The sequence below is a fragment of the Lathamus discolor genome, chromosome 6, assembly GCF_037157495.1.
Source record: "Lathamus discolor isolate bLatDis1 chromosome 6, bLatDis1.hap1, whole genome shotgun sequence".
NCBI classification, from domain to species: domain Eukaryota; kingdom Metazoa; phylum Chordata; class Aves; order Psittaciformes; family Psittacidae; genus Lathamus; species Lathamus discolor.
The window spans coordinates 89,626,819-89,651,941 of NC_088889.1; the positions used below are offsets into that span (position 1 = coordinate 89,626,819).

General features: G+C 63.4%; 1 protein-coding gene across 1 annotated transcript; it reads left to right on the forward strand.

Annotated features, from left to right (window-relative positions):
• Positions 1–24,517, forward strand: MYO15A (myosin XVA). Its single transcript, XM_065686557.1, has 63 exons — positions 1–3,576; positions 4,532–4,614; positions 4,806–4,869; positions 4,970–5,079; positions 5,301–5,375; positions 5,562–5,652; positions 6,032–6,135; positions 6,645–6,708; positions 6,785–6,898; positions 7,073–7,234; positions 7,327–7,440; positions 7,542–7,600; positions 7,806–7,929; positions 8,020–8,115; positions 8,195–8,326; positions 8,689–8,814; positions 8,961–9,038; positions 9,388–9,542; positions 9,661–9,706; positions 9,815–9,939; positions 10,465–10,582; positions 10,674–10,849; positions 10,923–11,007; positions 11,249–11,302; positions 11,431–11,512; positions 11,602–11,732; positions 12,430–12,525; positions 12,618–12,853; positions 13,620–13,798; positions 13,905–13,977; positions 14,121–14,312; positions 14,435–14,529; positions 14,612–14,703; positions 14,923–15,043; positions 15,177–15,238; positions 15,356–15,419; positions 15,508–15,646; positions 16,308–16,398; positions 16,488–16,584; positions 16,756–16,877; positions 16,992–17,051; positions 17,247–17,322; positions 18,083–18,198; positions 18,282–18,400; positions 18,482–18,623; positions 18,826–18,937; positions 19,056–19,130; positions 19,490–19,695; positions 19,766–19,896; positions 19,975–20,041; positions 20,180–20,252; positions 20,428–20,501; positions 20,575–20,657; positions 20,815–20,945; positions 21,025–21,119; positions 21,500–21,577; positions 21,804–21,900; positions 22,602–22,762; positions 22,855–22,988; positions 23,074–23,207; positions 23,743–23,876; positions 24,105–24,245; positions 24,328–24,517. The coding sequence occupies exons 1-63, from the start codon at positions 1–3 to the stop codon at positions 24,427–24,429; spliced, it is 10,344 nt and encodes a 3,447-aa protein (XP_065542629.1). The 3' UTR covers positions 24,430–24,517.
• Positions 24,518–25,123: the final 606 nt, after the last annotated feature.

Below are 25,123 nucleotides of genomic sequence, written 5' to 3' on the forward strand. Positions count from 1 at the left end.
ATGGTCGGGAAGAAGGGGGAGCCCAAAAAGGATGCGGAAGGCAAAGGGAAAGGGGGGAAAGGGAAAGGGAAGGATGGAAAGAAAGGCAAGAAGGAGGCGGCCAACGAGTCGGAGGAGACGTCGGATGCGGAGCTGCTGAAGGAGGAGGAGAGCGAGGAGACGGAGGCGGCGGTGGTGGAGGAGAAGGAGAAGGAGGAGGAGGAGGAGGTTGTGGAGGAGCCCAAGAAGGGGAAGGGGAAGGAGAAGAAGGGGGTGCTCAAGGGGGTGGTGGGGAAGAAGCCGGGCCGGGGGAAGAAGGTGCAGCTGGAGCCGCAGGAGGAGGAGAGCGAGAGCGATGCCGCGCTCCCCAAGAAGAACCTGAAGGGCACCTCCAAGCTGCTGATGGGGCTGTCGGCCACCAACGCCAAGAAGAAGAAAGGAGCCAAAGGGGGTGCAGAGACCAAAGCACTCGTGGAGCCCGGCCCGGCTGAGGAAGAGGAGGCAGCGGCGGTGCCGCCGAAGGCCCGGGCGAAGCGGAGCCTCCGCAGCACCTCCAAGCTCTTTTTGGGCTTCCAGAAGCTGGGTTTGCGCCGTCCCAAGAAGGCTCAGTTCAAGAACACGTCGCGCTTCTTCTGGGGGCTGCACAAGCGCAGCACCAACAAGAGGAAGAAGAAGAAGAACAAAGCGGTGCTCAAATCCACCTCCAACCTCATGGTGCGCTTCAAGCGCGTGGGCAAGAAGAGGAAGGACGCAGCCGGCAGCGCGCCGCCGGCGAAGCCGTCCTTCCTGCTGCTGCGGCGCGGCGCGGCCGCCGCCGAGGATGGAGCATCCCTCTTCCGCCGGCGCCCGGAGAGGAAATTCAAGCCACGGGCACAGGTGCTGAGCAAGGCGGCCGCCGCCACGGGCTGGTTGGCCAGGAAGGTGCTGAACCGGCGCGGGCGGCTGGCGGGGGGCAGCCGTGCGGCCGACACGGCCTGGCTGTCCCGGATCGGTGCCAGGAAGCTGCCGTTCCCTGCGGAAGACGAGATCCTCCGGCACCGGGCCAACATGAAGCGCATCCCCGGTGGCGGCGGCAGCAGGGTGTCGCGGCACGGCAGCATGGCGCGGCGGCCATCCCGGCGGCGTTCCCAGCGCGCATCCGCGGAGGCGCCGGTGCCGCGCTACGGGTGGGCTGAGGAGGAGGATGGAGCTTACAGGCACCGGCATGGCTACACCAAGGAGGAGGATGGAGCGTATGGATCCCGCCGGGGCTATGCCAAGAAGGAAGATGGAGCCTATGGCCGCTGGCGTGGCTACAGCAAGGAGGAGGATGGAGCCTATGGGCCACAGCGCGGCTACACTGAGGAGGATGGAGACTATGGCCCGTGGCGTAGCTACAGTGAGGAGGAGGATGGAGCCTACGGCCCTCAGGGTGGCTACACCGAGGAAGAGGAAGGCTATGCCCGAGCCCCAGCCTACCCTGAAGCATATGGCTACGAGGACGTGGGGCCGAGCCCCTACTCTGACTACCCTGGCTATGAGGCAGAGCAGGATTATGGCTTCTATGGGGGGGTTTGGGAGGAGGGAGACCCCCAGGGACCCCCCTATGGCTACAGGGAGCTGGGGGACGAGGGACCATTCGGTGGTGGGTCCCCCCTCGCCCTCTATGACCCTTACGGCAGTGACCAGGAGTACGGCGAGGACACGGTGGGGCCCTTTGGCTACAGGGGGGACCCCTACGAGGACTTCGGGGACCCGCTTTCGGGGGGGTACCCTGGGGGGGAGTACCCTGAGCACCGCATCCAGTACAGCGAGGGTGGGTGGGCACCGCATGCCCAGTCCTGCAACCCCTATGCCCTGGCCCTGGAGGAGATCGCGGAGGCCGGGGAGCCGGAGGAGTGGGATGAAGAGGAGGAGGAGGACAAGGAGTACCCCTTCCCCATCCTCAGCGCCTCCTCGCTGCGGGGCATGCGGGAGACGCTCTCCTCCAAGCTCTCCCTCAATCGGAAGTTCCGGCTCTTCCCCCGGCCTCAGGTCAAGCTTTTCGGCAGGGACCGCCTCGATGTCCCCCTCCCGCCGTCCCCCCATCTGCCCCCGGCCCGCGATGAGGATGACTACGACGAGTACGAGCCTCCAGCAGCAGCCCCCAGCCCCGCAGCCCCCCGGAGCCGCCGCGGGGCCGCAGCTCGGGCGTGCGGGAGCCCCTTGGGGCAGTTCCTGCAGCGCTCCCTCTCGCAGCCCCCCAGCCGCCCTCCGCGGGCTGCAATGGGACCCCGGGACCTCCGCGCCCCACAGCCCTGCTATAGGCGCTCTGGCCGCAGGATGGAGAGCGCTGCGATGGGGACCCGGGACCCCTCTTCTCCACCCAGGGACCCTTCCCCACCACCGGGGCCCTGGGGGCCGCTCCGGCTCCCGTCCCTCCGTAACCCCTTCGCCAACGCGGGGCGCTCCCCATCGCCGCCACCGGCCCGGCAGCGCCCCGACGGCCCGCGGCGCTCCCCTTCCCTCGGTGCCAGCATCCGCCGGTTCGGCCCCGAGCCCCCCGCCCCGCCGCCGTCCGCTCCCCGCTCCCCGGGCCCCGGGGGGAGGCGTTTGGGGGTGCCCTCGGCGGGGTCGGGGAGACCCCGGTCCTTGCGGCAGAGCAGCCCCCCCGGGCTGCCGCTCCCGCAGGCCTGGCCCCGGCTGCCCGAGCCCCCCACCAAGGCCGTGAAGCCGCTGCAGAGATCCCCCTTCATGGCATCGACCTCCCGGCCCGGCAGCCGCCGCCTCGGCCCCTCTTGGGACGCGGAGCTGCCCCCCTGGCAGGGCGCTGCCGCTGGGGTGCCCCCCCCTCCCAGCCCCGCTCCTGGTACCCCCAAAACCTTCATCCAGCGCATCGGGCAGCCCCTTGCCGGGATGGCCCCGCGCTCCCCCCCGGCCCGGCCGTCCCCTGCCGAGGCGAGCAGCCCGATACGCTCCATGGGGCAATCCCTGGCATCGCTGCTTGTGAGAAGCATGGCCCCTTCTGCAGCCCCCCCATCCTCACCGCCCCTCCGCCGCCCTTCCTCCCGCTCACCCTCCTCTCCCCAGCGCCCATCCCGGCTGGACGGGAGCACCCGTAGATCACCGAGCCCCCCACCGGGGCGCCGGGGCTGGACCGACCCCGGGCGCCCCATCGTCCCGTCCGTGCCTCGCGGGGAGCGCAGCCCCTCACCGCAGCCTCACGCCTCTTCCCCATCACCCCGCGGCAGAGCCCCCGGCTCCCCGGCCACCCCCCGCCGTGGCCCTCGTAGCCCGGAGGCCGCCGAGGGTGATGCTTTGTCCGGGGAGGAGGGCGCCGGGCGCTACGCGGTGGTGACGCCGCAGGTACAGAGGTTGGGCTCCTTCCGACGGGCGTCCCGCATGTACAAGCAGCACTGGTCCACGCAGCACGTCGTGCGGGTGCGGGAGATGCCCGACGCCTGGACGGCAGAGCAGGGGCCCCCCCAGCTGCCCTCCCAGCGCGGCCGGCGGTGGGCGAGCCAGCGGGGAGCCGACATCGCCCGGTACCTGAGCCAGCGCTCGCCGGGGGGCGGCTGGAGGGACCGGTACCCCTGGGCGGACGGGTACCTGGGCAGCAAGCAGCCCTGGCGCAGCAAGGTAACGCCGGAGGGAGCGCAGCGCGGTGCCGGTGGTGGGATGGAGCTGTGGGATGAGCCGGTAGCACCAGGGACCGGGATGGGGGGAGCACAGTGCGGTGCCGGTGGTGGGATGGAGCAAGGGGATGAGCCGGTAGCACCAGGGACCGGGATGGGGGGAGCACAATACGGTGCCGGTGATGGGACGGAGCTGTAGGATGAGCCGGTAGCACCAGGGACTGGGATGGGGGGAGCACAGTGCGGTGCCGGTGATGGGATGGAGCTGTGGGATGAACCGGCAGTCGGAGGGACTGGGATGGGTGGTGTGTGGTGGTTGCTGGCTCCATGGTGTGTGAAGCCATTAGAGCCAAGGGGGTTGCAGCACTCAGGGTGGGAGGTGAATGATGCTGGTGGGGGTCCTGCCATAAGGAGCAGGGTGGTTGTTATCGTCCATTGCGTGTCCCCCCCCCCCGCTGTGCACGGCCCCATCGGGGACACTTGATTCTTGTATATGGAAATGCTGAGACCTGATCCCTGTGCGCTGACCCGGCTGGTGTCTGCTTTCCTGCCCGCCCTGGATGGCCGCCAGTGCAGGCTCCTGCGTGCCACCCTCCCGTCACCTCTGTGGGGGGCACAGGCATGGGGAGCAGCCCCTAGCCCCACGGCCTGACCCCCATCACAGCCCCCTTCCATTATCTCCCCTGGAGGTGCCGCCTGGACCAGTCCCCAGGGATGCTTTGGTGGCCTCATGTCCCCATTTCCAGTGCTGCTGCTGCTATCCCCTAACGCACCACCCTCTTGCTGGGGGACCTGTTTTGGGACTGTGAGATGCTTGTTTGGGGTCCTTGCCATCACTGACGGTGGGGTCCCCATTTTGGGGTCATAGATGGTGGGTTTGGGGTGGTGGTGGCCAGATAGGACATTGGAGAGGGGGTTGGCACAGCCCTGCGGTGATGGCGCTGTGTTGCTCCATGCAGATGCAGTCCCTGTGCAGCCTGCCCATCGTGAGGTACCAGGAGCCACAGGAGGAGGACGGGCTGGAGGACATGACCCAGCTGGAGTGAGTGTCCCTTGTCCCCCATCCATGCGCTTACAGCTCTCTCTGCTCCCATCCCATCCCAACCCTCCGGCCCCATCCCATCCCAACACAGGGTCTGCTCCATCCTCCTGGGGATGCTGGGGACAAGCTTGGGGACAGCAGATGCCTCCTGCCCCCCTGCCATCCCCTAACACAGCCTCTGCTCCGTGCAGGGACCTCCAGGAGGCCGCGGTGCTGAGCAACATCCGGACACGGTTCGAGCGCCAGCTCATCTATGTAAGCTATGGGGTGCACAGCTATGGGGTGCACAGCATCCCGTGAGGACCCCGCGCGTGGGGGGCTTTGGGGGTCAGCACCCAAACCTGGCTCTCCACAGACCTACATCGGCAGCATCCTGGTGTCAGTGAACCCGTACCGGCTCTACGACATCTATGGCACGGAGCAGGTCCTGCAGTATGAGGGCAGAGCCCTGGGCGAGAACCCACCGTGAGTATTGGGGTGTCCCCAAACACCCCGGGGTCAGGGGCGCTTCTACCCATCGTCACCCTCCCCTTGGTCCTACAGCAGCCCCCAGTGGTCCCAGGTCCCCAAGGACCCTCGTGTCAGGGTGCTGTCTGTGCATGGGGATGCTTAGGGTGCACTGGGGTCCCTGTACTGGGGCCATGTGGCACCAGACCCCCCCCCACTTCTGCTTCTCCCCATTCCAGGCACCTCTTTGCCATCGCAAACGTCGCCTACTCCAAAGTGATGGATGCCAAACACAACCAGTGTATCATCATCAGGTCGGACACGGCCGCCCGCACGCATGGCCCTCCCTAATCAGTGCTGCCCTAATTGCTGGATGCAGGATGCCGCCACCAGCCCATCCTTGCAGCATCCCCTATGGGTGCTGGGTGGGTTTGGGGTCTGCAGACCCCTTTAATCCCCTCTTTGGTTGGTGATGGCCCCGGCCGTGTCCTCTGTTTCAGTGGGGAGAGCGGCTCAGGAAAGACTGAAGCCACCAAACTGATCCTGCGGTACCTGGCAGCCGTCAGCCAGAAGCGCAGCACTGCCCCGCAGGTACCTCCCTGTCCCTATCCCCTTGTCCCCCCTCCCTGCCCTCTCCTCCATCCCCTGCTCATGGCTCTGCTTCTCCCTCCTTATCCTTTGCTTCCGCCTGGACCACTGCAGATAGAGGTACCGGAAGGGACACATGGGCTGGGATGGTTCAAGGGGATTGAGCATCGTGGTGGCCGCATCACCCTGGATGCGGGGGGGATGCTGGGATGGATGTGGGAGCGTGGTCCATGCGTATACATGGGGTCCTTGTGCTCTCCTGCATCCTCTTGCAACCTGGTCTCAGTGCGGACCCTGCCTTAGGGTGTCTGCATGGGGCTGGAGGGTGTCAGAGTGGGGTTGTTGGGGGGCCTGGGTTGACCCCCATCTCTCCCCATTGCAGATCCTGGAGGCGACCCCCTTGCTGGAGTCCTTCGGCAACGCCAAAACCGTGAGGAACGATAATTCCAGCAGGTTTGGGAAGTTTGTGGAGATCTTCCTGGAGGAGTAAGTAACGATGAGCGCTGAGCAGCTCCTGCCCCTGGTGGGTCCCCTCCCTGTGTCCCTGCGGGTGCCCAACCCGGCCCCCAGCCCCGCAGTCCCTTGGCGCTGGGATAGGATGCACACAGGGATGCTCCTGGGGATAAATGGTAGGGGTAAGGTAATGTTGCCTAAAGACAGGCAGTGTTTGCTGTCCTTAGGGTAGGGATGCTGTGCCCTGGGCTGGCACTGTGACCACTCCTCATCCCTATGATATCCCCCATTCCTCTCCTTGCTCATCCCCACTGATCCCACTGGGGGATGCTCAGTGTCACCCTGGGGTGCAGCATCTCCGGCCCTAGCTTGGGAGCTGGATGCAGGGAACCTCACTCTGCCCACCCATCCCTTTTGGGGGTACCTAGGAACCAGAACCAACCCCCTGGTGCTGCAGGGAGCATCCGGATGGGCACTGGGACGGGGACAGAGCCCCTGCCCGTGCTGAGGCTGCAGCCGGGTACCCGCTCTCACCCCTGTAGTGGTTTGATCTGCGGTGCCATAACCTCGCAGTACCTGCTGGAGAAGTCCCGTGTGGTCTTCCAGGTGGGTGTGAGGCTCTCTTCCCCCCTTCCCTGCCCTCCCCATGGACCCCATCCCACCCTGGTCCTCTGCATCCCAGGCCAAGAGCGAGCGCAATTACCACATCTTCTACGAGATGCTGGCAGGGCTGCCCGCGCAGCAGCGGCAGCGGTACTGCCTGCAGGGCGCCGAGACATACTACTACCTGAACCAGGTAGGGTGACCCCAAACAGCCCCATAGCACCTTTCTTTTGGGGGGCTGACCAGGCTTTGGGGGGCTGGTGGGTTCCTGGATTCAACATGCGGATGGGGAGGGTGTCCCCCTCCACTGCTAGGTGCTGCCCCCTCCCCATGGCATCCATTGATGGCACGGATGGGGCAATTCCAGGGAGGGAACTGCGAGATTCCCGGGAAGAACGATGAGGAGGATTTCCATCGCCTGCTCAACACCATGGAAGCGCTGAGCTTCAGCGTGGAGGAGCAGAACAGCATCTTCCGCATCCTCTCCTCCGTCCTCCACTTGGGCAACGTCTACTTTGACAAATACGAGGTACCCAAAGGGGAGAGCCGAGCCCTGCTCCTTGATTCGGGATGCGGCAGAGAGGGGGTCCCAGCACCCCATCACCTCCCTGCGCCCCATAGAGCGACTGCCAGGAGGTGGCCATGGTGGTGAGCGCCACGGAGATCCGGACGGTGGCTGAGCTGCTGCAGGTGTCCCCCGAGGGGCTGCAGAAAGCCATCACCTTCAAGGTGACGGTGAGTGCCGGGGGGACACAGGCAGGGAGTGGGGCCCTTGGGGACCGTGGTTTGTGATGCTGAAGCTCCATCGCACCCTCGGGTTTGTGCATCCCAACCAGGAGACGCTGCGGGAGAAGATTTTTACCCCTCTGACTGTTGAAAGCGCCGTGGATGCCAGGTAAAGGGGAAGGGGGGTCCCTAGGGATGGGGCAGGAGGTGGAATGCTGGGATGGGAAAGGGGTGGCCAAGTCTCCCAGTGAGGATTAGGCTCTTGGTGAGTAAAAGTGCAGCCCTGAGGGATGTTCTGGGCTATGATGGGTGCTGGTTGCCATGGTGGTGGTGTATGCCGTGCCGTGCTGGAGCTCCAGCTCTTCCCCATTCAGGGATGCCATTGCCAAGACCCTCTACTCCCTGCTCTTCGGCTGGCTCACGGACCGCATCAACAAGCTGGTGTACCCGCGGCAGGAGGCCCTCTCCATCGCCATCCTGGACATCTATGGCTTTGAGGTGAGCAGGATCCATCCCAGCTCCATCCCACCCAGCCACCAGCCCCCGAGGCTGCAGGATCTCGGGCTCCATGGATCTTCCTTCTTGCAGGATCTCAACTTCAACAGCTTCGAGCAGCTCTGCATCAACTACGCCAACGAGTACCTGCAGTTCTTCTTCAACAAGATTGTGTTCCAGGAGGAGCAGGTTTGGGCCCAGTGAGCTGTGCAGGGCTCTGCCCCGTGCCCAGCATCGCCATGGGGCTGACCGAGTGCTGGCCCCATAGGAGGAGTACCTGCGGGAGCAGATCGAGTGGAAGGAGATCCCCTTCAGTGACAACCAGCCCTGCATCGACCTCATCTCCCAGAAGCCCTATGGAATCCTGCGCATCCTGGATGACCAGAGCTGCTTCCCCCAGGTGAGGATGGCAGCACCGGGTGGTCACCGGGGTTGGGAATTACCATACCCCATGGATGCTCCATTCCTGGGGGTTTCCAGGCTGGAAACAAGCCCCAAGAGGTCTTAGGTTGGTGCCATTGGAGCGACTTCCCCCAGAGGACTTGCTTTTGCGGGGATTACTGAGAACCCTGCCCTATATGAGGTTGTGGGGTCTCTGATGGGGAAACTGAGGCACAAAGGAGCAGATGCCCATGACCAGTGGCAGAGCTGAGATCTGGTCCAGGCATCCCCATCCTGATGCCGGCATCCCCATCCTGATGCCTACATCCCGGGGGCTCCTGAATGGCTGGATCCTTGTCTCACCCCTGCATCCATCCCCAGGCCACCGACCACACGTTCCTCCAGAAGTGTCACTACCACCATGGGACAAACCCGCTGTACACCAAGCCGAAGATGCCACTGCCCGAGTTCACCATCAAACACTACGCAGGGAAGGTGACCTACCAGGTATGGGGTGGTGGGGTGCTCAGCTGGGGTCTTAAGGAGGGTTAAAGAGGAGGTTTATGGGGTTGGGGCTGCTCAGGGGGGTTCATCTATAGGGGCACATCCTGGCCTGCATCTCCTTGCCCCTGTGAGGTTTTGCTCTTTGCCAGGTCCACAAGTTTTTGGATAAGAACTATGACCAGGTCCGTCAGGATGTGCTGGACCTGTTCATCAGCAGCAGGACCAAGGTAGGGCCCTGCTAGCCCCTGGTCCTGGGGACACAGCAGGCACGGATGATCCCCTTCCATACACACATGTCCCCAAGCATGTGCTCCATGAAGCCCAGGGGGACCAGAAGCAGAAGATGCCTCCTGTGCCCTCTCCCCATGGGGTCCTCTGGGCTTTGACCCCTCAAGCATTGGCACAAAGGGGGACACAGGGGCTGCTCTTGTGCTTCCCCATCCCTATCCAGGGACTCAAACCGCGAATAAGGGATGTGGCTGGACAAAAAGGCAGTGGTTGGGCTGGGAAGAGGAGCCGGGCTTGCTGCTCCATCCATCCACCTTCCTCCTCCCTAACCCTTCCCATCTCCCCAAGGTGGTGGCCAACCTCTTCTTCGGCCATGCCCAGGTGATGGCGCGGCAGAGGAGCCTCATCAGGAGGAGCAGCACCAGGACACGGCGGTACAAGGCTCCCACTGTGGCCGCCCGGTTCCAGCAGTCGCTCCTGGACCTGGTGGAAAAGATGGAGAGGTCAGGACAGGCAGGAGCACCGGGATGGTGGGAGCAGGGTGACCATGGACCAAGGCCGAGGTGGCCAGGCTGGCTTTGTCCCCTGTTCCCCATGGCCAATGCGGTCTCTTCAATGCAGGTGCAACCCCTTCTTCGTGCGCTGTCTCAAACCCAACAATAAGAAGGTAAGAGCTTGGTCGGGGTTTCCCTGCCCATGGTGATGCCAATGCTGTGGTGGGCACACAAGGGTTTTCCCTAACGGCCACTAAAGCTTCTCCCCATCTTCTCCCCAGGAACCAGGGCTCTTTGAGGCTGATGTGGTCAGCAGCCAGCTGCGGTACTCGGGGATCCTGGAGACCATCCGCATCCGCAAGGAGGGCTTCCCCATCCGCATCCCTTTCCTCGTCTTCATCGACAGGTGCCTGGGAGCTGTGGGTTGGGTACCAGCATCCTAGTGAGGGCAAAGCACAGAGTTTGTGGGTGTTTGGAGGGACACTTTGGTGGGAGCTGGGAGCCCCCCTGCTTTGGTCCACAGCAGCAGCAGAAGCTTTCTAGGTATAGAACCAAAAACTAATGGAACGGGTTAGGTTGGAAGGGACCTTAAAGCTCATCCAGCTCCAAGCAGGGACCCCTTCCACTGGAGCAGCTTGCTCCAAGCCCCTGTGCCCAACCTGGCCTTGAACGCTGCCAGGGATGGGGCATTCACCACTTCTTTGGGCAACCCGTTCCAGTGCCTCACCACTGCCATAGTAAAGAGTTTCTTCCTTAGATCTAGTCTGATCTCCCCCTGTTTCAGTTTAAACCCATTCCCCCTTGTCCTATCGCTACAATCCCTGATGAAGAGTCCCTCTCCGGCATCCTCGTAGCCATGGTGACCGTCACACAGGAAGGATCCACACCGATGGTGGGGTCCGGTGTGGTGATGGTGCCACTGCTCACCCAGGTACCGCTGCCTCGTTGACATGTGGTCCAACGTCATTCCCAACGGCGCCAACTGCGTGGAGATGCTGAGGAACCTCTGCCCCGTCAGCCCCACCATGTACTACGTCGGTGTCAGCAAGGTGCTTGTCCCGGACAGGGGGTTTAGCTCCGGTGATGCCCTTGGGGATGGCAGCCGAGGTGGGGGTCTCACAGCATCACCCCCTTTCCCAGCTCTTCCTGAAGGAGCAGCTCTACCAGGCCCTGGAGAGCAAGCGCGCCCGTGCCCATCACTTGGCCGCGCTCACGCTCCAGCGCTACGCTCGCACCTTCTTCATCAAGAGGCGCTTCCGCTCCCTCCGCAGGAAGATCGTCCTCCTGCAGAGCCGGGCGAGGGGCTACCTGGCCAGGTTGGGGTGCCGGGAGGTGGTGGGTGGGCTCTGATGGGTGGCGGAGGGTGATGGGTGCTTGTCCCCACGGCAGGCAGCGGTACCGGCGCATGCGGCGCACGCTCATCAAGTTCAGGTCGCTGGTGCACATCTATGTGAACCGCCGGCGGTACCTCAAGGTGAGGGTGCGGATGGCACGTCCATAAGGGGGTCCTGGGCACCCGTTTCCTCCCTGCTGCGTGCTCGGTGGTGGGTCTGGAGAGGCATCCGCAGACCCTGAGCCCCACGGACCTCATCCCCACCATCTCCTCCATGAGCCGTGGTGCTCTTTGGCGTGGAAGCCTGGCGATGCCAGGGGATAAAAGGCTGCCTCTTGGTCTTCCTCATGGCACGGGCTCAATGTGGGTGCTCTGCTTGCAGAAGAAGGAGGACGCCCGCCGGCGGGCAGAGGAGGAGAAGGAAAGGATGAAGCAGGTAACGGCTGTGCAGCACTGCAGGAAGCGCACATGAGATGCTATGCGACCCATGCCGCGTGCTCACCCAGCCCCGCGCTGCGGCACCCACGGGTGCTGGGGTGCTGCATCCCTGCTCCGTGCCTGCAGGAGCTGACCAGGAGGGAGGTGGTGGACGTCACCCACCTGGAGATCCCGGCCGAGCTGATGGGGCTGCTGGAGGCCGCCGCAGGTGAGTGTGTCCCGGTGAGGGGCACCGCTCCCAGCCCCTTACCCCCGCGCATCCCTACGGCGGTGCCGCAGCTGCCCGCTGTGCCGCAGCCGCCCGAGAGGTGAACGCCGGCTGCGTGGTGCTGGTGCCGCCGCCGGCGCTGCAGCCCGACTCGCAGCTCACTCTCCCGCTCGACATCAACGAGTACCCCATGGCCAAGTACGTGCGGGGCCACTTCCAGGTAAGGTGGGCGCCGGCGGCCGGGAGCCTGCCCCGATGGTTTGGGGACTCCTCGGTCGTGAGCGCTCAGGTCCAGGGTCCCCCGCCGAGGGGAGTCCGGAGCCTCCTCCCTCTGCCCCCACCGGGTTCTGCCCCGGTGTCGGCCCCGGGGATGCTGCGGGGTGCGAGAGGGGCCGGCCCCGGGGGGGCTGCGGTGCTGCAGGGAGCCGGCTGCCGCCTCCCTCCCTCCCCGTGGGTTCCTGTCGTCTCCAGAGGCCGGGGGGACCCCGCTGAGGCTGTGCAGAGACACCCGCCGAGCCCTCCTGGACGCCCGACGCGGGGCAGATCCGGAAACGCTGGGGCGGGACACCAGGTCGCTTTGTTCCCGGGATCCCAGCCCCATCCCGGTCTCTTTTCCTCCTTCCTCCTCCTCGCCTCCTATTTTTGCCGTGTGTTTCCCAGTCCCCAGCATCCCAAATGGCAGCGTCGGGGCCGGATCCTGCTCCCAGCCTCACCAAGGTGCCAGCGTTCCTGGTGCCACTGAGCCCATCCCACACCACTGCTGGGAGGCTGCCGGCCCCATCCTGCATCCCAGCCCTTTTGCAACCCCCTAGTCCCCATCCAGCATGAACCCCACGCTCAGCACCATGGGGCTGGTCCCTCATAGCCTGAGCCTGTCCCCAGGGCTGAGGTAGCCATGGGTGCGGGTGTCACCGCAGGAACCAGCGTTCGGGATGCTGACAGCCCCGTTGGTGGCTCCTCTCACCCGGCTGGATGAGGAGCTGTGCCACGAGGCGCTGAGCCTGTTCCAGCTGGTAGGTGGGATGGCACAGGGTCCATCACCGTGGTCTCCTGCCTGCTCCCTGCCCGGGGCCGGAGGGGGAAGGACCTCGCTGTCCCCTCTCAGATCCTGCGCTTCATGGGGGACCCGGCGCTGGGAGGCTCACAGGAGACCCTCTTTGGCAACTACATCGTGCAGAAGGGGCTCTCGGCGCCGGGGCTGCGGGACGAGCTCCTGGCACAAGCGGCCAACCAGGTCTGGCGCAACACCAACGTGAACAACGAGGAGCGGGGCTGGCTGCTGCTGGCCGCCTGCCTCAGCGCCTTCCCCCCCTCCACCGCCTTCGACAAGTACCTGCTCAAGTGAGATGGGGATGGGGAGCGGGGTGGGCGCTGGGATCCTTGGGGATGCTGCTGGGGTTCCCTGGGATAGCCTGGTACCTGTGGCTGAGGGTGCTGCCCGCGTCAAGCTGGGGATGCTCTGAGGTCCATCCATGGTTTTCGAGGCCAGCTTGGCACAAGGGCCAAGGATGCTGCTGAGATCCCTCCAGGGATGCTCTTAGTCCCTCTGTGGTCCCCTATGGCCTGGTTATGCTCAGGTCCCTCTATGATCCCTCTGGCCAGCCTAGCACACATTATGCTGCCAAGATCCCTCCAGGAATGCTCTTAGTGTGTCCTGTGGTCCTCTGCGGCCAGCCTGACACATGGGCCTGAGGATGCTGCCCAGGTCCCACTGGGGATGCTCTGAAGTCACGCCGTGATCTCTGGGGCCAGACTGGCACATGTGGACAGGGATTATGCTCAGGTCCCTCCAGGATCCCTCTGGCCACCTTGGAATATATGCCCAGGATGCTGCTGAGATCCCTCCAGGGATGTTCTTAGCCCCTTTGTTTTCCCCTGGGGCCAGCCTGCAACATGTGCCCAGGGATGCCATGCAGGTCCCATTGGGGATGCTCTGAGGTCTCTCTATGGTCCCTGGGGGGCCAGCTTGGAATACACACCCAGGTTGCTACCAAGATCCCTCCAGGGATGCTCTTAGTCCCTCTGTGGTCCCTGGGGCCAGCCTGCCCCATGTGCCTATGGATGCTGCCTACATCCCTCCTCCTGCAGCCTCCTCCCTTGCCCCCAGGTTCGTCTCTGACTACGCCTTCGCTGGCTACAAGCCGGTGTGCCAGCGCAAGCTGATGCACGCCATGGCCCGGTCCCAGCTGGGCGCCGCGGCCGCCCGAGCCTACCCCCCATCACTGCTGGAGTGGACGGCGAACCGGCAGCAAGCCAGCATGGCGCTGGACCTGCACTGCTTCAATGGTGCTGGGGGCGTGGGGCTGGGGCATGCGGCAGGGAGGGTCAGACCCAGCCTGGGGCAGAGGGGCACTGGTGGGTCCTGCTCACACCCCATCCCATCCCTCCCCAGGTGACCAGTTCTCCTGCCCTGTCCACTCCTGGGCCACAGGCGAGGACCTGGCAGGGGATGTCCTGAAGCACAGGTACCCACAGGCTCGGCACCCACCCGTTCCATGGGGCTCAGCATCACCTTGGGTGACCACAGGATCTTGGACCTGAGATGTCCTGGGTGTCCCCATGGAGCCGGGGCACTGCTGGACTCCCATCCCCATCCCGCTCTTGGCAGGGGGCTGGTGGAGGGCTGGCGTGGCTGGTCCGTGGCCATGAAGGCGGGTGCCCAATGGGCCGAGCTGGCTGGACATGACTACGTCCTGGACCTCATCTCCGACCTCGAGCTGCTCCGTGGCTTCCCCAAGCAGAAGTCCTGCTTCTTGGTCGCATGGGATGGAGCTGAGAGCCACGGCGGGGACAGCCGGGCGTAGGTACCCGGGCAGGGATGGGTGCCCCACTGGATGGGTGCTGGCAGAGGCATGGGATGGGGTCCTGGTGGTGATCCGGTACCCAGTGGGTGCACAATGAGCGCATCCTCTCCCTCTGCAGGGTGTTGGGACACGGCTTGGATTTGGATGAAGTGCCCCCTCCTCCAGCTGTGAAAGCCCCAACGCTGCCATCCACAGAGGCGTACCACCCCCATGGTAGGGCATCACCCCCCGACCCACGGTGGGACCATGCTGGTGAAGCTCTGCTGCTGACAGCTCATCCCTCCTTGTCCACCAGGAGATGGGGAATTTGGGGAGCCGCGCAGCCAGAAGGGTCTGGACCGGTACCTGGACAGCCTCTTCGACCCTGTGCTCTCCTATGGCAATGGGGTGAGAGGGAGTCCAGCACTTTGGGGGTGCAGTTGGCTTGACATCCATCCATCCACCTATCCGCTCATCCTTCCATCCATCCATCCATCCACCCATCCACCCATCCTCCAATCCATCCACCCATCCATCCATCCATCCATCCATCCATCCATCCATCCTTCCATCCATCCATCCATCCATCCATCCATCCATCCATCCATCCATCCCATTGTCCCCCAGGAGCTGGAGAAGCCATCTGCTGTCACACAGAGGATGAAGGGAAGGGGTGGTGCAGGAGGAGGGGATGGTGATGCTGAGCACAGCAGAACCCCAGTGCCTGCAGAGACACAGCAGCCGAGAGGTGAACACACTCAGCCAGCTCCCTGCCTCAGTTTCCCCTCCTGATCCCTGGTGTGGGGTCATCCCTGCACCCCATAACCCCGGTTTGGGGGTACAAGACACCCTGTCTGAGCACTGCCCTTTTGGCATCACAGGCACGGAGCCAGCCCCATCCTCACAGCACCGGGCAGATGCCAACCAGACACCGGTCAGTGGGGCAGAGCTGGGGGTCCGGGAGCGATCGGGTCCTGCCCCACAGCTCTCCTGGGCAACTCTGTGGGGCTGGGGGCAGCAGGGGGTGGTCTGGATGCTCACAGTGGGGTGTCCCTCGCAGGGCAGAGCAGCGGAGGGGGCACCATCCCGCGGCCCCCAGCCCCGGCCCTACATGCAGAAAGCAGGTAAGGGGTCCCAGTGCAGTGGGGTGTCAATGTGGGGCTCGTGCTGGCCCCAGCAGTGAGCCCCTGAGCCATGCGCTTGGCCCCACAGCCCCCGTGGGCCGGCGGTGGCCTGGAGAGCTGGTGCGCAATTCCCGGCTCAACTCGGAGCACTTCCCGCGGCCCACACACGACATCCGGAACATCATCCGGCAGTGCCAGCCGGCCCCACGGGGATCCCAGCCCCACAGGTACCCCTGCGCCCCAGAGAGACGCCGGCCCCTGCTGCGTGGGGGTGCATGTGCTGGGATGCGGGCAATGCTGGGCATGCAGGTGACGCCAGGTAGAGGTGATGCCCGGATACAGGTGATGCTGGAGTGCAGGTGGTGCCAGGGGTGCAGGTGGTACCAGGATGCAGCTAATCCCAAGGTTCAGATGATGCCAGGATGCAGCCGATGCCAGGGTCCATGTGATGCTGGGCTACAGGTGATACAGGTGTACAGGTGATGCTGGAGGTGCAGGTGATACCAAATAGAGGTGATGCCAGGATGCAGCTAATGCTGGGGTGCAGGCAATGCCCGGTTGCAGGCAATGCTGGGATACAGGTGATGCTGGGAATACAGGTGGTGACAAAATGCATCCAGGATGCAGCTAGTACCAGGGTGCAGATGGTGCCAGGTACAGCTAACGCTGGGGTGCAGATGTTGCTGGGGTACAGGCATGTTGGGATACAGGTGATGCTGGGGTGCAGATGATGCTAGGATACAGGTGATGCTGGGGTGCAGGTGATGCTGGGGTGCAGGTGATGCTGGGATTCAGGTGATGCTAGGATACAGGTGATGCTGGGATTCAGGTGATGCTAGGATACAGGTGATGCTGGGGTGCAGGCAATGCGAGGTGCTGTCTCCACAGCAAGCTCTTTGGGAAGAAGCAGGACCCCCACGAGGAAGCCATGCAGATCCTGAAGGAGCAGCTCTCAGCACCCCCAGTGCCAGTGGCTGCGGTAGGGATGCAGCCACCCCATGTGCCCCACACCGGGCTGGGGGGGGGGGGGGGGTCATCATTCCCAACCACAGTGACTCTGCCTTGCAGGGGCCCAAGGAGGTGGTGGCCACGGTGAAGCCGGTCACCAGCAGCAGGTACCCACTGCGACCACCAATGGGGTGTGCAGTGGCCACCCGGCCCCCAGGTACTGCAGGGCAGTGGCACTTGGCGGGGGGTCCTGCTCTACAGCATCCTCATGGGATAACCTCTGTGTCCAGCTAAACCCTCCCTGGTCCCCGTGCCTCAGTTTCCCCTTGTGGAGAGGGGCTATTGGTGGTTCCCTCAGGGACGTGCAGGACTTTCCATCCCTTTCCAGTCTCTGTGTCACGGGAGCTCCCATCCGAGGCGCAGCAGGTCCAGACCCAGCTGCACCGGAGCTGCAGCGAGGACTTCTACACCTACCACAACGTGCCCTGGAAAATATACATCCGGAAGGAGGTGCGGGGAGGGGACAGGGATGGGGACAGGATGGTGTGGAAGTGCTATGGGGATAAAGGGGTTTTGTCGCTAAGTTCGGGGTGATGATGGTGATGCTGGTGTCCCTCCTGGCAGGTTTTCTACCCCAAGGACAGCATCAACAACCCATTGCTGCTCGACCTCATCTTCAGGCAGGTGAGGTCCCCTGGGAGCTGGGGTACCCTCTCCTATCATTGGGGTGATGGTTCACTCATCCCACTGCATCCATCCCCATGCCGAGCTGCCACGGGGGAGCAGGGGGTCCCTGTTGGTTACCCCAAGCCAGGGGAGCAGGCAGGGCAATGGGGCTGGGGGTGCACAGAGCCCCACTGCTCCTCACCCCCTCCCCAGATCTTCAGTGATGTGCTCTCCAACACCTGCATCCGGCTCAGCCAGGAGGAGAGGCTCCGACTGAAAGCCCTCTTCGGTAACCTGCGTCCTGCTGCTCCCAGGCTGGGGGGGGAACACTTATGGGGGCTCAAACCATCGGGGCTCACACCCATTCATCCTCATATCCTGTGCATCTCCAAGCCGTTAAAGCTGGGGTAGTTTTGCCTCCAAATGCAATGAACCCCTGTGATACAGGGATGCTGGAGAGGGACCCTTCATCAGGACTGGAGTGATAGGACAAGGGGTGACGGGTTCAAACTAAAACAGGGGAAGTTCAGGTTGGAGATAAGGCAGAAACTCTTCCTTATGAGGGTGCTGAGGCGCTGGCACAGGGTGCCCAGAGAAGCTGTGGCTGCCCCATCCCTGGCAGTGCTCAAGGCCAGGTTGGACACAGGGGCTTGGAGCACCCTGCTCCAGTGGAAGGTGCCCCTGGACTGGATGAGCTTTAAGGTCCCTTCCAACCCAAACCATTCCCTGATTCGACGATTTAGTGCTCCACAAAGGCACGAGCTGTGTCCGCTCTCAGCCAGGTTTGCTGCATTAGGATAATGATGCAGCAGGGGCGACATCGTGGTGCTGCCAGCCTTGGGAAGGGGATGAGCATCCCCACTCTTGCTGTGAACCTGTGTCTGAATCCTCCCTGTGGTGTGTATATATATATGTATATATATATATACACACACACATATACGCTATATATATATATGCTGGGGTGTATACTATATATACACAGTATGAGACTATAGTATATATATATATAGTATATGATAAATACCAGTGGCTATTTCTCCCCACAGCGGAAAACAAACTGGACTCCTTCAGCCCCGTGGCCACTGAGAGCGTCAAGAGGGAGATCATCGCTGCCGCCCGCGACGGCTGCGATGTGTATTTCTCTCGCCTCTTCCCCGCCACGGTGAGGGTGCAGCCATGGGGCAGGTCAGTGTTGGGTGCGCCCCATCCCTGTGCCCCACGCTGAGGCAGGGTCCCACCCCACAGGGCAGCGTGGGGACGGGGGTGCAGATCCTGGCTGTGTCTCACACTGGTGTCAAGCTGCTGCGGATGGTGAAGGGCACCAATGTGCCCGGGGAGCAGCTGAGGGTGCTGCGGGCGTACGGGTAAGAGCGGGGACCCCCGTGGTCCGGGTGCGATGGGTGCTGTGGGTGCCGGGTGTTTCAGCATCCCCTCATCCTCCCCAGCTATGCCGATGTGCTGTTCGTGACCACCCCGTCCAGGAACATGCTGGAGCTCAACCTGCGCAGCGAGAAGCTCATCCTCTTCTCCCCCAAAGCCCCCCAGGTCAAGGCTATGGTTGACCACTTCATCACGGAGCTCAGGAAGGTGGGGGGGGGGGGATTGCCCCAGGGCTGGGGTGGGCACCCTGCAAATGGGACCATGCCTGGGGTGATGGTGGGTACCCTAGGGTGGGTCCGTGGCCATGGGTGCTGGGTGGGATGGGATGTACATGCGTGTACATGCGTGTGCATGCATGTGCATGCGTGCACGGGCTGTGCCAGCCCCCCCCCCCCCCCACTGTGCTCAGGACTCCCAGTACGTGGTGGCTGTGAGGAACTACAGCCCAGAGGACAAGGCCCGGCTCAGCTTCCACAAAGGGGACATCATCCACCTGCAGCCACTGAAGCATCCTGAGAGAGGTGAGCGGTCCCCCCATGCCAAAACACCCGCAATGTGGGGCACAGGGGTGGCAGGACTGATGGATTCTGGATCCTGGATGTGGATATGCCTTGATGACACCCCATGGTGTCCCCACAGACCACTACTATGGCTGCGTGGTCCGCAAGAAGGTGATGTACCTGGAGGAGCTGAAGACGGGCACCCAGGACTTTGGTGGGTGCTGTGCTGTCCCCATGCATGTCCTTGGTGTGCATACACTGCCCTGGGGCTGGGGTATGGGGCAGGATCCTGCCTCTGCCACCCCTCAGCAGGATGGGTCGGGCTCTTTTTGGTACCAACCTGATGCAGGGGGATGCTCCGCTGCGGTTCCCACACTGCCCCACATCCCAGCTAGAATCGCGCTTTGTGGCCCCTTCTCCATTCCTTTACATTGAGCAACATCAGTTTTTTCCACCCAAATCCTACAACCAGACCCCTTGGAAAGGGCTTGGGGTGCAGAGGGACAGGAGGGAACAGACAGGGGCTTTCTGGAGCTGCCAGCCTGGATCCATGCCCACATCCACCCACTGCAGGGTGGAAGTTCGGTGCCATCCACGGCAGGTCGGGTCTCTTCCCTGCTGAATACGTCCAGCCCGTTGCAGCCCCGGACTTTGTCCATTTGCCAGCGGAGAGGAAAGAGGAGCACAGGGACAAGCAGGGCAAGGTGGTGGCTTCAGCAGCCGTGGCTGTGGCCGTGGCCTCCACCGCTGTGGCGCAGGAGCTGGACCGCAAAAGCGAGGTGGGTGCTGGTGTGGGGCTGTGGATGCGCGGGGCTGGATGTGCCTGGTACCCATTGCTCTGCTCCACAGGCATCCCCGGCCAGCACAGCAGAGGGTCCAGAGGGGGACAGCAGCGAGAAGCTTGGTGACAGCGCAGGGACCTGCCCCATGCTGGCCTTTGCCAGGCAGTATTTCCGTGCGGCACGGCATGGGGAGACAAGGTGAGCACCCAGCGGTGGGATGGGGATGCCCTGAATCCGAGGCACCCATGCCCATCTGCTCCTTCATCCCTCTCCCAGGGAACCCTGTGGGATGAAGGCCAAAAGGGATGTGCCCAATGTGCTGGAGATGCTGACATTCAGCAAGGTAAGGGGAAGTGGGGTGTCACCTGCCTTGCTGTCACCTGCAGGTCACCCTGGGGGGCTCGGGGGCTCTGTGAATGACACCCCAGTGCGCACCCCATCCCTCTGGTTGCTCCCGGTTGCTGATGCTCTCCCTCCTTAGACCCCCATCCAGGAGTCACTCATTGAATTCGTGGATGGTGGCATCAGCAAACTGGCCACGGAGGCGTTCCAAGGTAGGCAAGTGGCACCAGCACCCTGCCCCATGGCCATCCCTATCCTTGGAGAAGGATGGGAGCAGGACCAGGATGGGGTGGCCTGGAGGGGTCCAGGATGTTGCCCGCACCCAGGGGACCACATCCCTGGGGAAGGGATGGGATGAGCAGTAGCGGTGCCTGGCTTTGTCCCCAGCTGTGATGAAGTTCATGGGCGATCACCCCCTGCGAGGGCAGACGGAGCTGGACAGCATCCGCACCATCCTCAAGGTAAATCCCCTGTGTGGGGTGCTGGGCGCTGGGGGTGCCCTGAGCAGGGGGTGGCAGCTGTGCCTGTCCCCAGCTCTGTGCCGAGCACGAGGTCCTGCGGGATGAGGTCTACTGCCAGGTCGTGAAGCAGATCACCAACAACAGCAGCCCCAAGCCGTGAGTCCCTGCTCCCGGGCCATCCATCATCCCTGCTCCCGGGCCATCCATCATCCCTGCTGGGACAGCACAGCCTGGCACTGCAGACACTTGTCTGGGGACATGTAGGGACCCCAAGCTCGCAGTGCTTCCATGGGCATCCTCACCCTTCCCACAGGGATAGCTGCCAGAAGGGCTGGAGGCTGCTCTACATCCTCGCTGCTTACTACAAGTGCTCCGAGGTGCTCAGGCCCTTCCTGCTGGCCTTCCTGCAGGATGCAAGCAGGCACCCGGAGCTGCCGTTCCATGGTAAGGGCTGTGCACGCCGCAGGGTGCGGGGTGCACGGGGCTCAGCTCCATCCCTCATCCCGGTCCCTGTCCCTGCCAGGCATCGCCAAAGCCTGCGAGCTGAACCTGCGGAAGACCCTGCAGTTCGGTGGCCGCAGCCTCTTCCCCAGCAGCACGGAGCTGAGGGCCATGGTGGTGAGGATGGGTGCCTATGGGTGTATATGGGGTGCAGGGCAGGGATGATGCCAGCTTGAGGTCACCCCCAGAGGTTCCAGGTCCTCCCATGGGCTTAGGATCCCCCCTCAGACACTGGAGCTGAGCTGATGGCCCCTTGCTGGGGTGGGGAGCACGGTCCTTCCTGGTCTCTCTTTGGGGGTACCTTCAGCATCCCAGTAGGGATGCAGCTCTGTGCATGTGGGGTGAAGGGTACAATGCCTCACCCAGGAAAGATGGGCGAGATACAGGATGATCCCCATGGGATGGTCCCCTGGGACAGTTTGGGAATTCAGAAGGTCCTTTAGGGTCTTGCTTTGCAAAGGTCCACCCCTGCACCCCAATGTGTCCCCCCGATGCAGGCTGGACGCAGCGCCAAGCGCCAGCTCTTCCTCCTGCCTGGCGGCATTGAGAGGCACCTCAAGATCAAGACGTGCTCGGTGAGTTAGAGCGGGCAAGAGGCTCTGTGTACCCCAGATACAGAGGGACCCCCTATTTGTGGGTGCCTTGGGGGTGTAGATGTGGGGAGGGCTTCACCCCTTGGCTGTCCATGAGCTGGGGGACTTTGTTCTCCTTTTCCTTGGGAAGCAACATGGGATGAGCCTCAGTGCAGGAGTGTGGCACGGGGACGCGGCAGCATCCCAGCCTCCTTGTCCCCATACACAGGTGGCTCTGGATGTGATCGAGGAGCTGTGCTGTGAGATGGGGCTGCAGCACCCAGAGGCTTTTGAGGAGTACATCCTCTTCGTGGTGACCGACAGAGGTGAGGGGCTGGTGGGGACAGGATGGCCGTGGGTGGTGGGTACCACGTGTGGTGGGTACCGTGTATGGTGGATACTGTGCAGAGTGGGTGCCATGCATGGTAGACGTTACATATGGTGGGTACGATGCATGGAGAATTCTGTGCATGAGAAGATGCTGTGCATGGTGGATGCTGTGCATGGAGGATGCTATGCATGGAGGACACTGTGCATGGAGGATGCTGTGCATGGAGGATGCCGTGCATGGAGGATGCCGCGCATGGTGGATGCTGTGCATGGAATATCCTGTGCATGGAGGATGGTATGCATGGAGGACGCTGTGCATGGAGGATGGTATGCATGGAGGATGCTGTGCATGGAGGATGCCGTGCACGGATGATGCTGTGCACGGAGGATGCTGTGCACGGAGGATGCCGTGCATGGAGGATGCTGTGCATGGAGGATGCTGTGCATGGATGGTGCTGTGCATGGAGGATGCCGTGCATGGAGGATGCTGTGCATGGAGGATGCTGTGCATGGATGGTGCTGTGCATGGAGGATGCCGTGCATGGAGGATGCCGTGCACGGAGGACGCCGTGCATGGAGGATGCCGTGCACGGAGGATGCTGTGCATGGAGGATGCCGTGCACGGAGGATGCTGTGCATGGAGGATGCCGTGCACGGAGGATGCTGTGCATGGTGCTCATCTCCCGGGGCGGCGCAGGGCAGAGCGTGCGGCCGCTGACCCGCCGGGAATACGTGCTGGATGTGGCCGCCGAGACGGAGCGCCGGGACACCAGCTACACCTTCTGGTGCCGCCGCGTGGTCTGGGGGCAGCCCCTCAAGTTTGACAACGAGCTCTATGTCACCGTGCACTACAACCAGGTCGGGCCCCCCCACTGGGGCCACGTCCCTGTCCCCCCAGCATGGAGCGTGCTCCATCCCCAAGCCGTGCCCCTGTTCTCTGTCCCCTCCAGGTCCTCCCTGACTACCTCAAGGGGCTGTTCACCGTCCTGCCGCCCGCCAGGCCGGGAGAGCAGCACTTCCCACACGTGGCCAAGCTGGCCGCCCTCCAGCACCGAGCCAAGGACCACCATCACCTCCCCACCGCGTACGGCTGGGAATGGAGGGTCCGGGTTGTGGGGCGCATCCCATGGGGTGCGGGACCCCTCTGCCTGACCCCCGGCTCCCCGCAGGCGGGAGGTGCAGGATTATGTCCCACCACAGCTCTTCCGCCTGCTGACGGCTCAATCCTGGCTCCATATGGTGACCCAGCACATGCAGCAAGCGCAGGCGCTCAGCGCCCACCAGGCCAGGGCACAGTTCCTGGGTGAGTAGGAGCGGGATGGAGCCAGGGAGGTGATGTTAGTGGGGATGTGATGCTAATGAGGATATGTGCTAATGAGGATGTAATGCTGCTGGAGATGCAGTCCTGTTGGGGATGCAAGGCTGCTGGGGTTGTGGTGCTGCTGAGGATGTGATGGAATGATGATGATGGGGATGCCCAGGAGGTGATGCTGATGAAGATGAGGTGCTGCTGGGATGTCATGCTCTGGGTGGCTCATCCATGGGGAGCCTGGGATGGGCCCTGCATGGAGCCAGGGGTGCTGCATGGCCAGTGGCATGCTGCACATGGAGGGCAGGACCACAGCAGCAGGACAGAGCAGGCTGCTTGGCCACCCACTTTCCCATCAGGCTGCAACAGGGCCCCTTGACTGCTCCTGGGTCCAATCCTGGTCCTGGTTCAGCACCAGGCTCTGGGAGCCCACCCAGCTCCTACCATGCGTGGGGTATTTTGGTTCCTCAGCAGAGCCAGGCAGGACGGGGTGGTGATGGGCACTGAGACCCCGTCCTCCATCCCACAGGGCTGCTGAGCGCCTGCCCCATGTTCGGCTCGTCCTTCTTCTACATCCAGAGCTGCAGCAACAACGCCATCGTCTCCCCCTGCATCCTGGCCGTCAACCAGAACGGCCTCAACTTCCTCAGCAAGGAGACCCACGTAGGTGGGGGGCTTGGGGTGGGGGGGGACACCCCCTGCTCCTGTCCCCATCCCAGCAGGGACAGAGCCTGGGGCACAATGGGATGGGATGGTGGGAGGCGGTGATACCCCTCTCCAAAGCAGGGTCCAGGTTTAGCTCCATCAGCGCAGCCGGGGCTGCATCACCAGCATCCTCCGGTCCTTGGTCCCCTTGGGGCACAGGGACCACCCCGTTGTCCCCTTCCTCAGGAGCCCATCGCCAAGTTCTCACTGAAGGAGATCCAATCCACACGGACACAGCGTCCCACGGCCGGGTCCAGCTACCCCTACGTGGAGATCACCCTGGGTGCCCTCCTGGCGCAGGGCATCACGCAGCTGCAGCTGGAGCAGGTTGGGGATGCTCGGGGAGCATCCGTGGCGGGGGTCCCATGGCGGTGGCAGGGCCACCAACGGTTGTGGACCCCTCCGGCAGGGCCTGGAGCTGTGCCGAGTGGTGGCTGCGCACATGGAGAGGTTGTTGGGAGCACGGGAGAAGAGGCTGACGCTGCCGCCCAGTGAGATCACCCTGCTCTGAGCACGCCATGGACCCACCATGGACCCACCACGGATGCTGCTCCCTGTCTCCCCTGCACTGTTGGATCTCATGGACACATGGATCTCATCATGGGACCCACCATGGCACCAACCATGGAAGCCACCATGGGACCCGCATGGAGCTCACCACGGACCCTGCCATGGAATCCCACCACGGATGCTGTTCCCTGTCTCCCCTGCACTCTTGTCCTTCGGGTTTTATACACGTCCATGAGCCCGGCCTGACTCGGTGTCCATGGCTTGTGCTGCGTTCGCTGCTGCCCCCGTGCCTCAGTTTCCCCATTCCCGTGCCTCACTTCCCCCATTCCCGTGCCTCAGTTTCCCCATTCCCGGTGCTTCAGTCTCCCATTCCCGGTGCCTCACTTCCCCCACTCCCGGTGCCTCACCGTCCCCCGGCCCCATTCCCCCCATCTTCCCCCGGGACATTCCAGTTGCCGGGATGCAGGAATCCCTCCGCCGTCCCGGTTTAACTCCTATCCCATTCCTCCCCACCGCCAGGGGGCGATAGCGCCCCGCCGCCCACACCCCTTTACTCTCCCCCCCCCCCCCCCCCCCCCGCGAGTGTCTGTGTAAGGCGGGGGCGTGGCTGCCGGTTACCGGTTACTCCTCCCGGTGATGGCGGCGACGCTGCACGTACGTGCGTGCGTGCGTGCGCGCACACGCGGAGCGGTTGT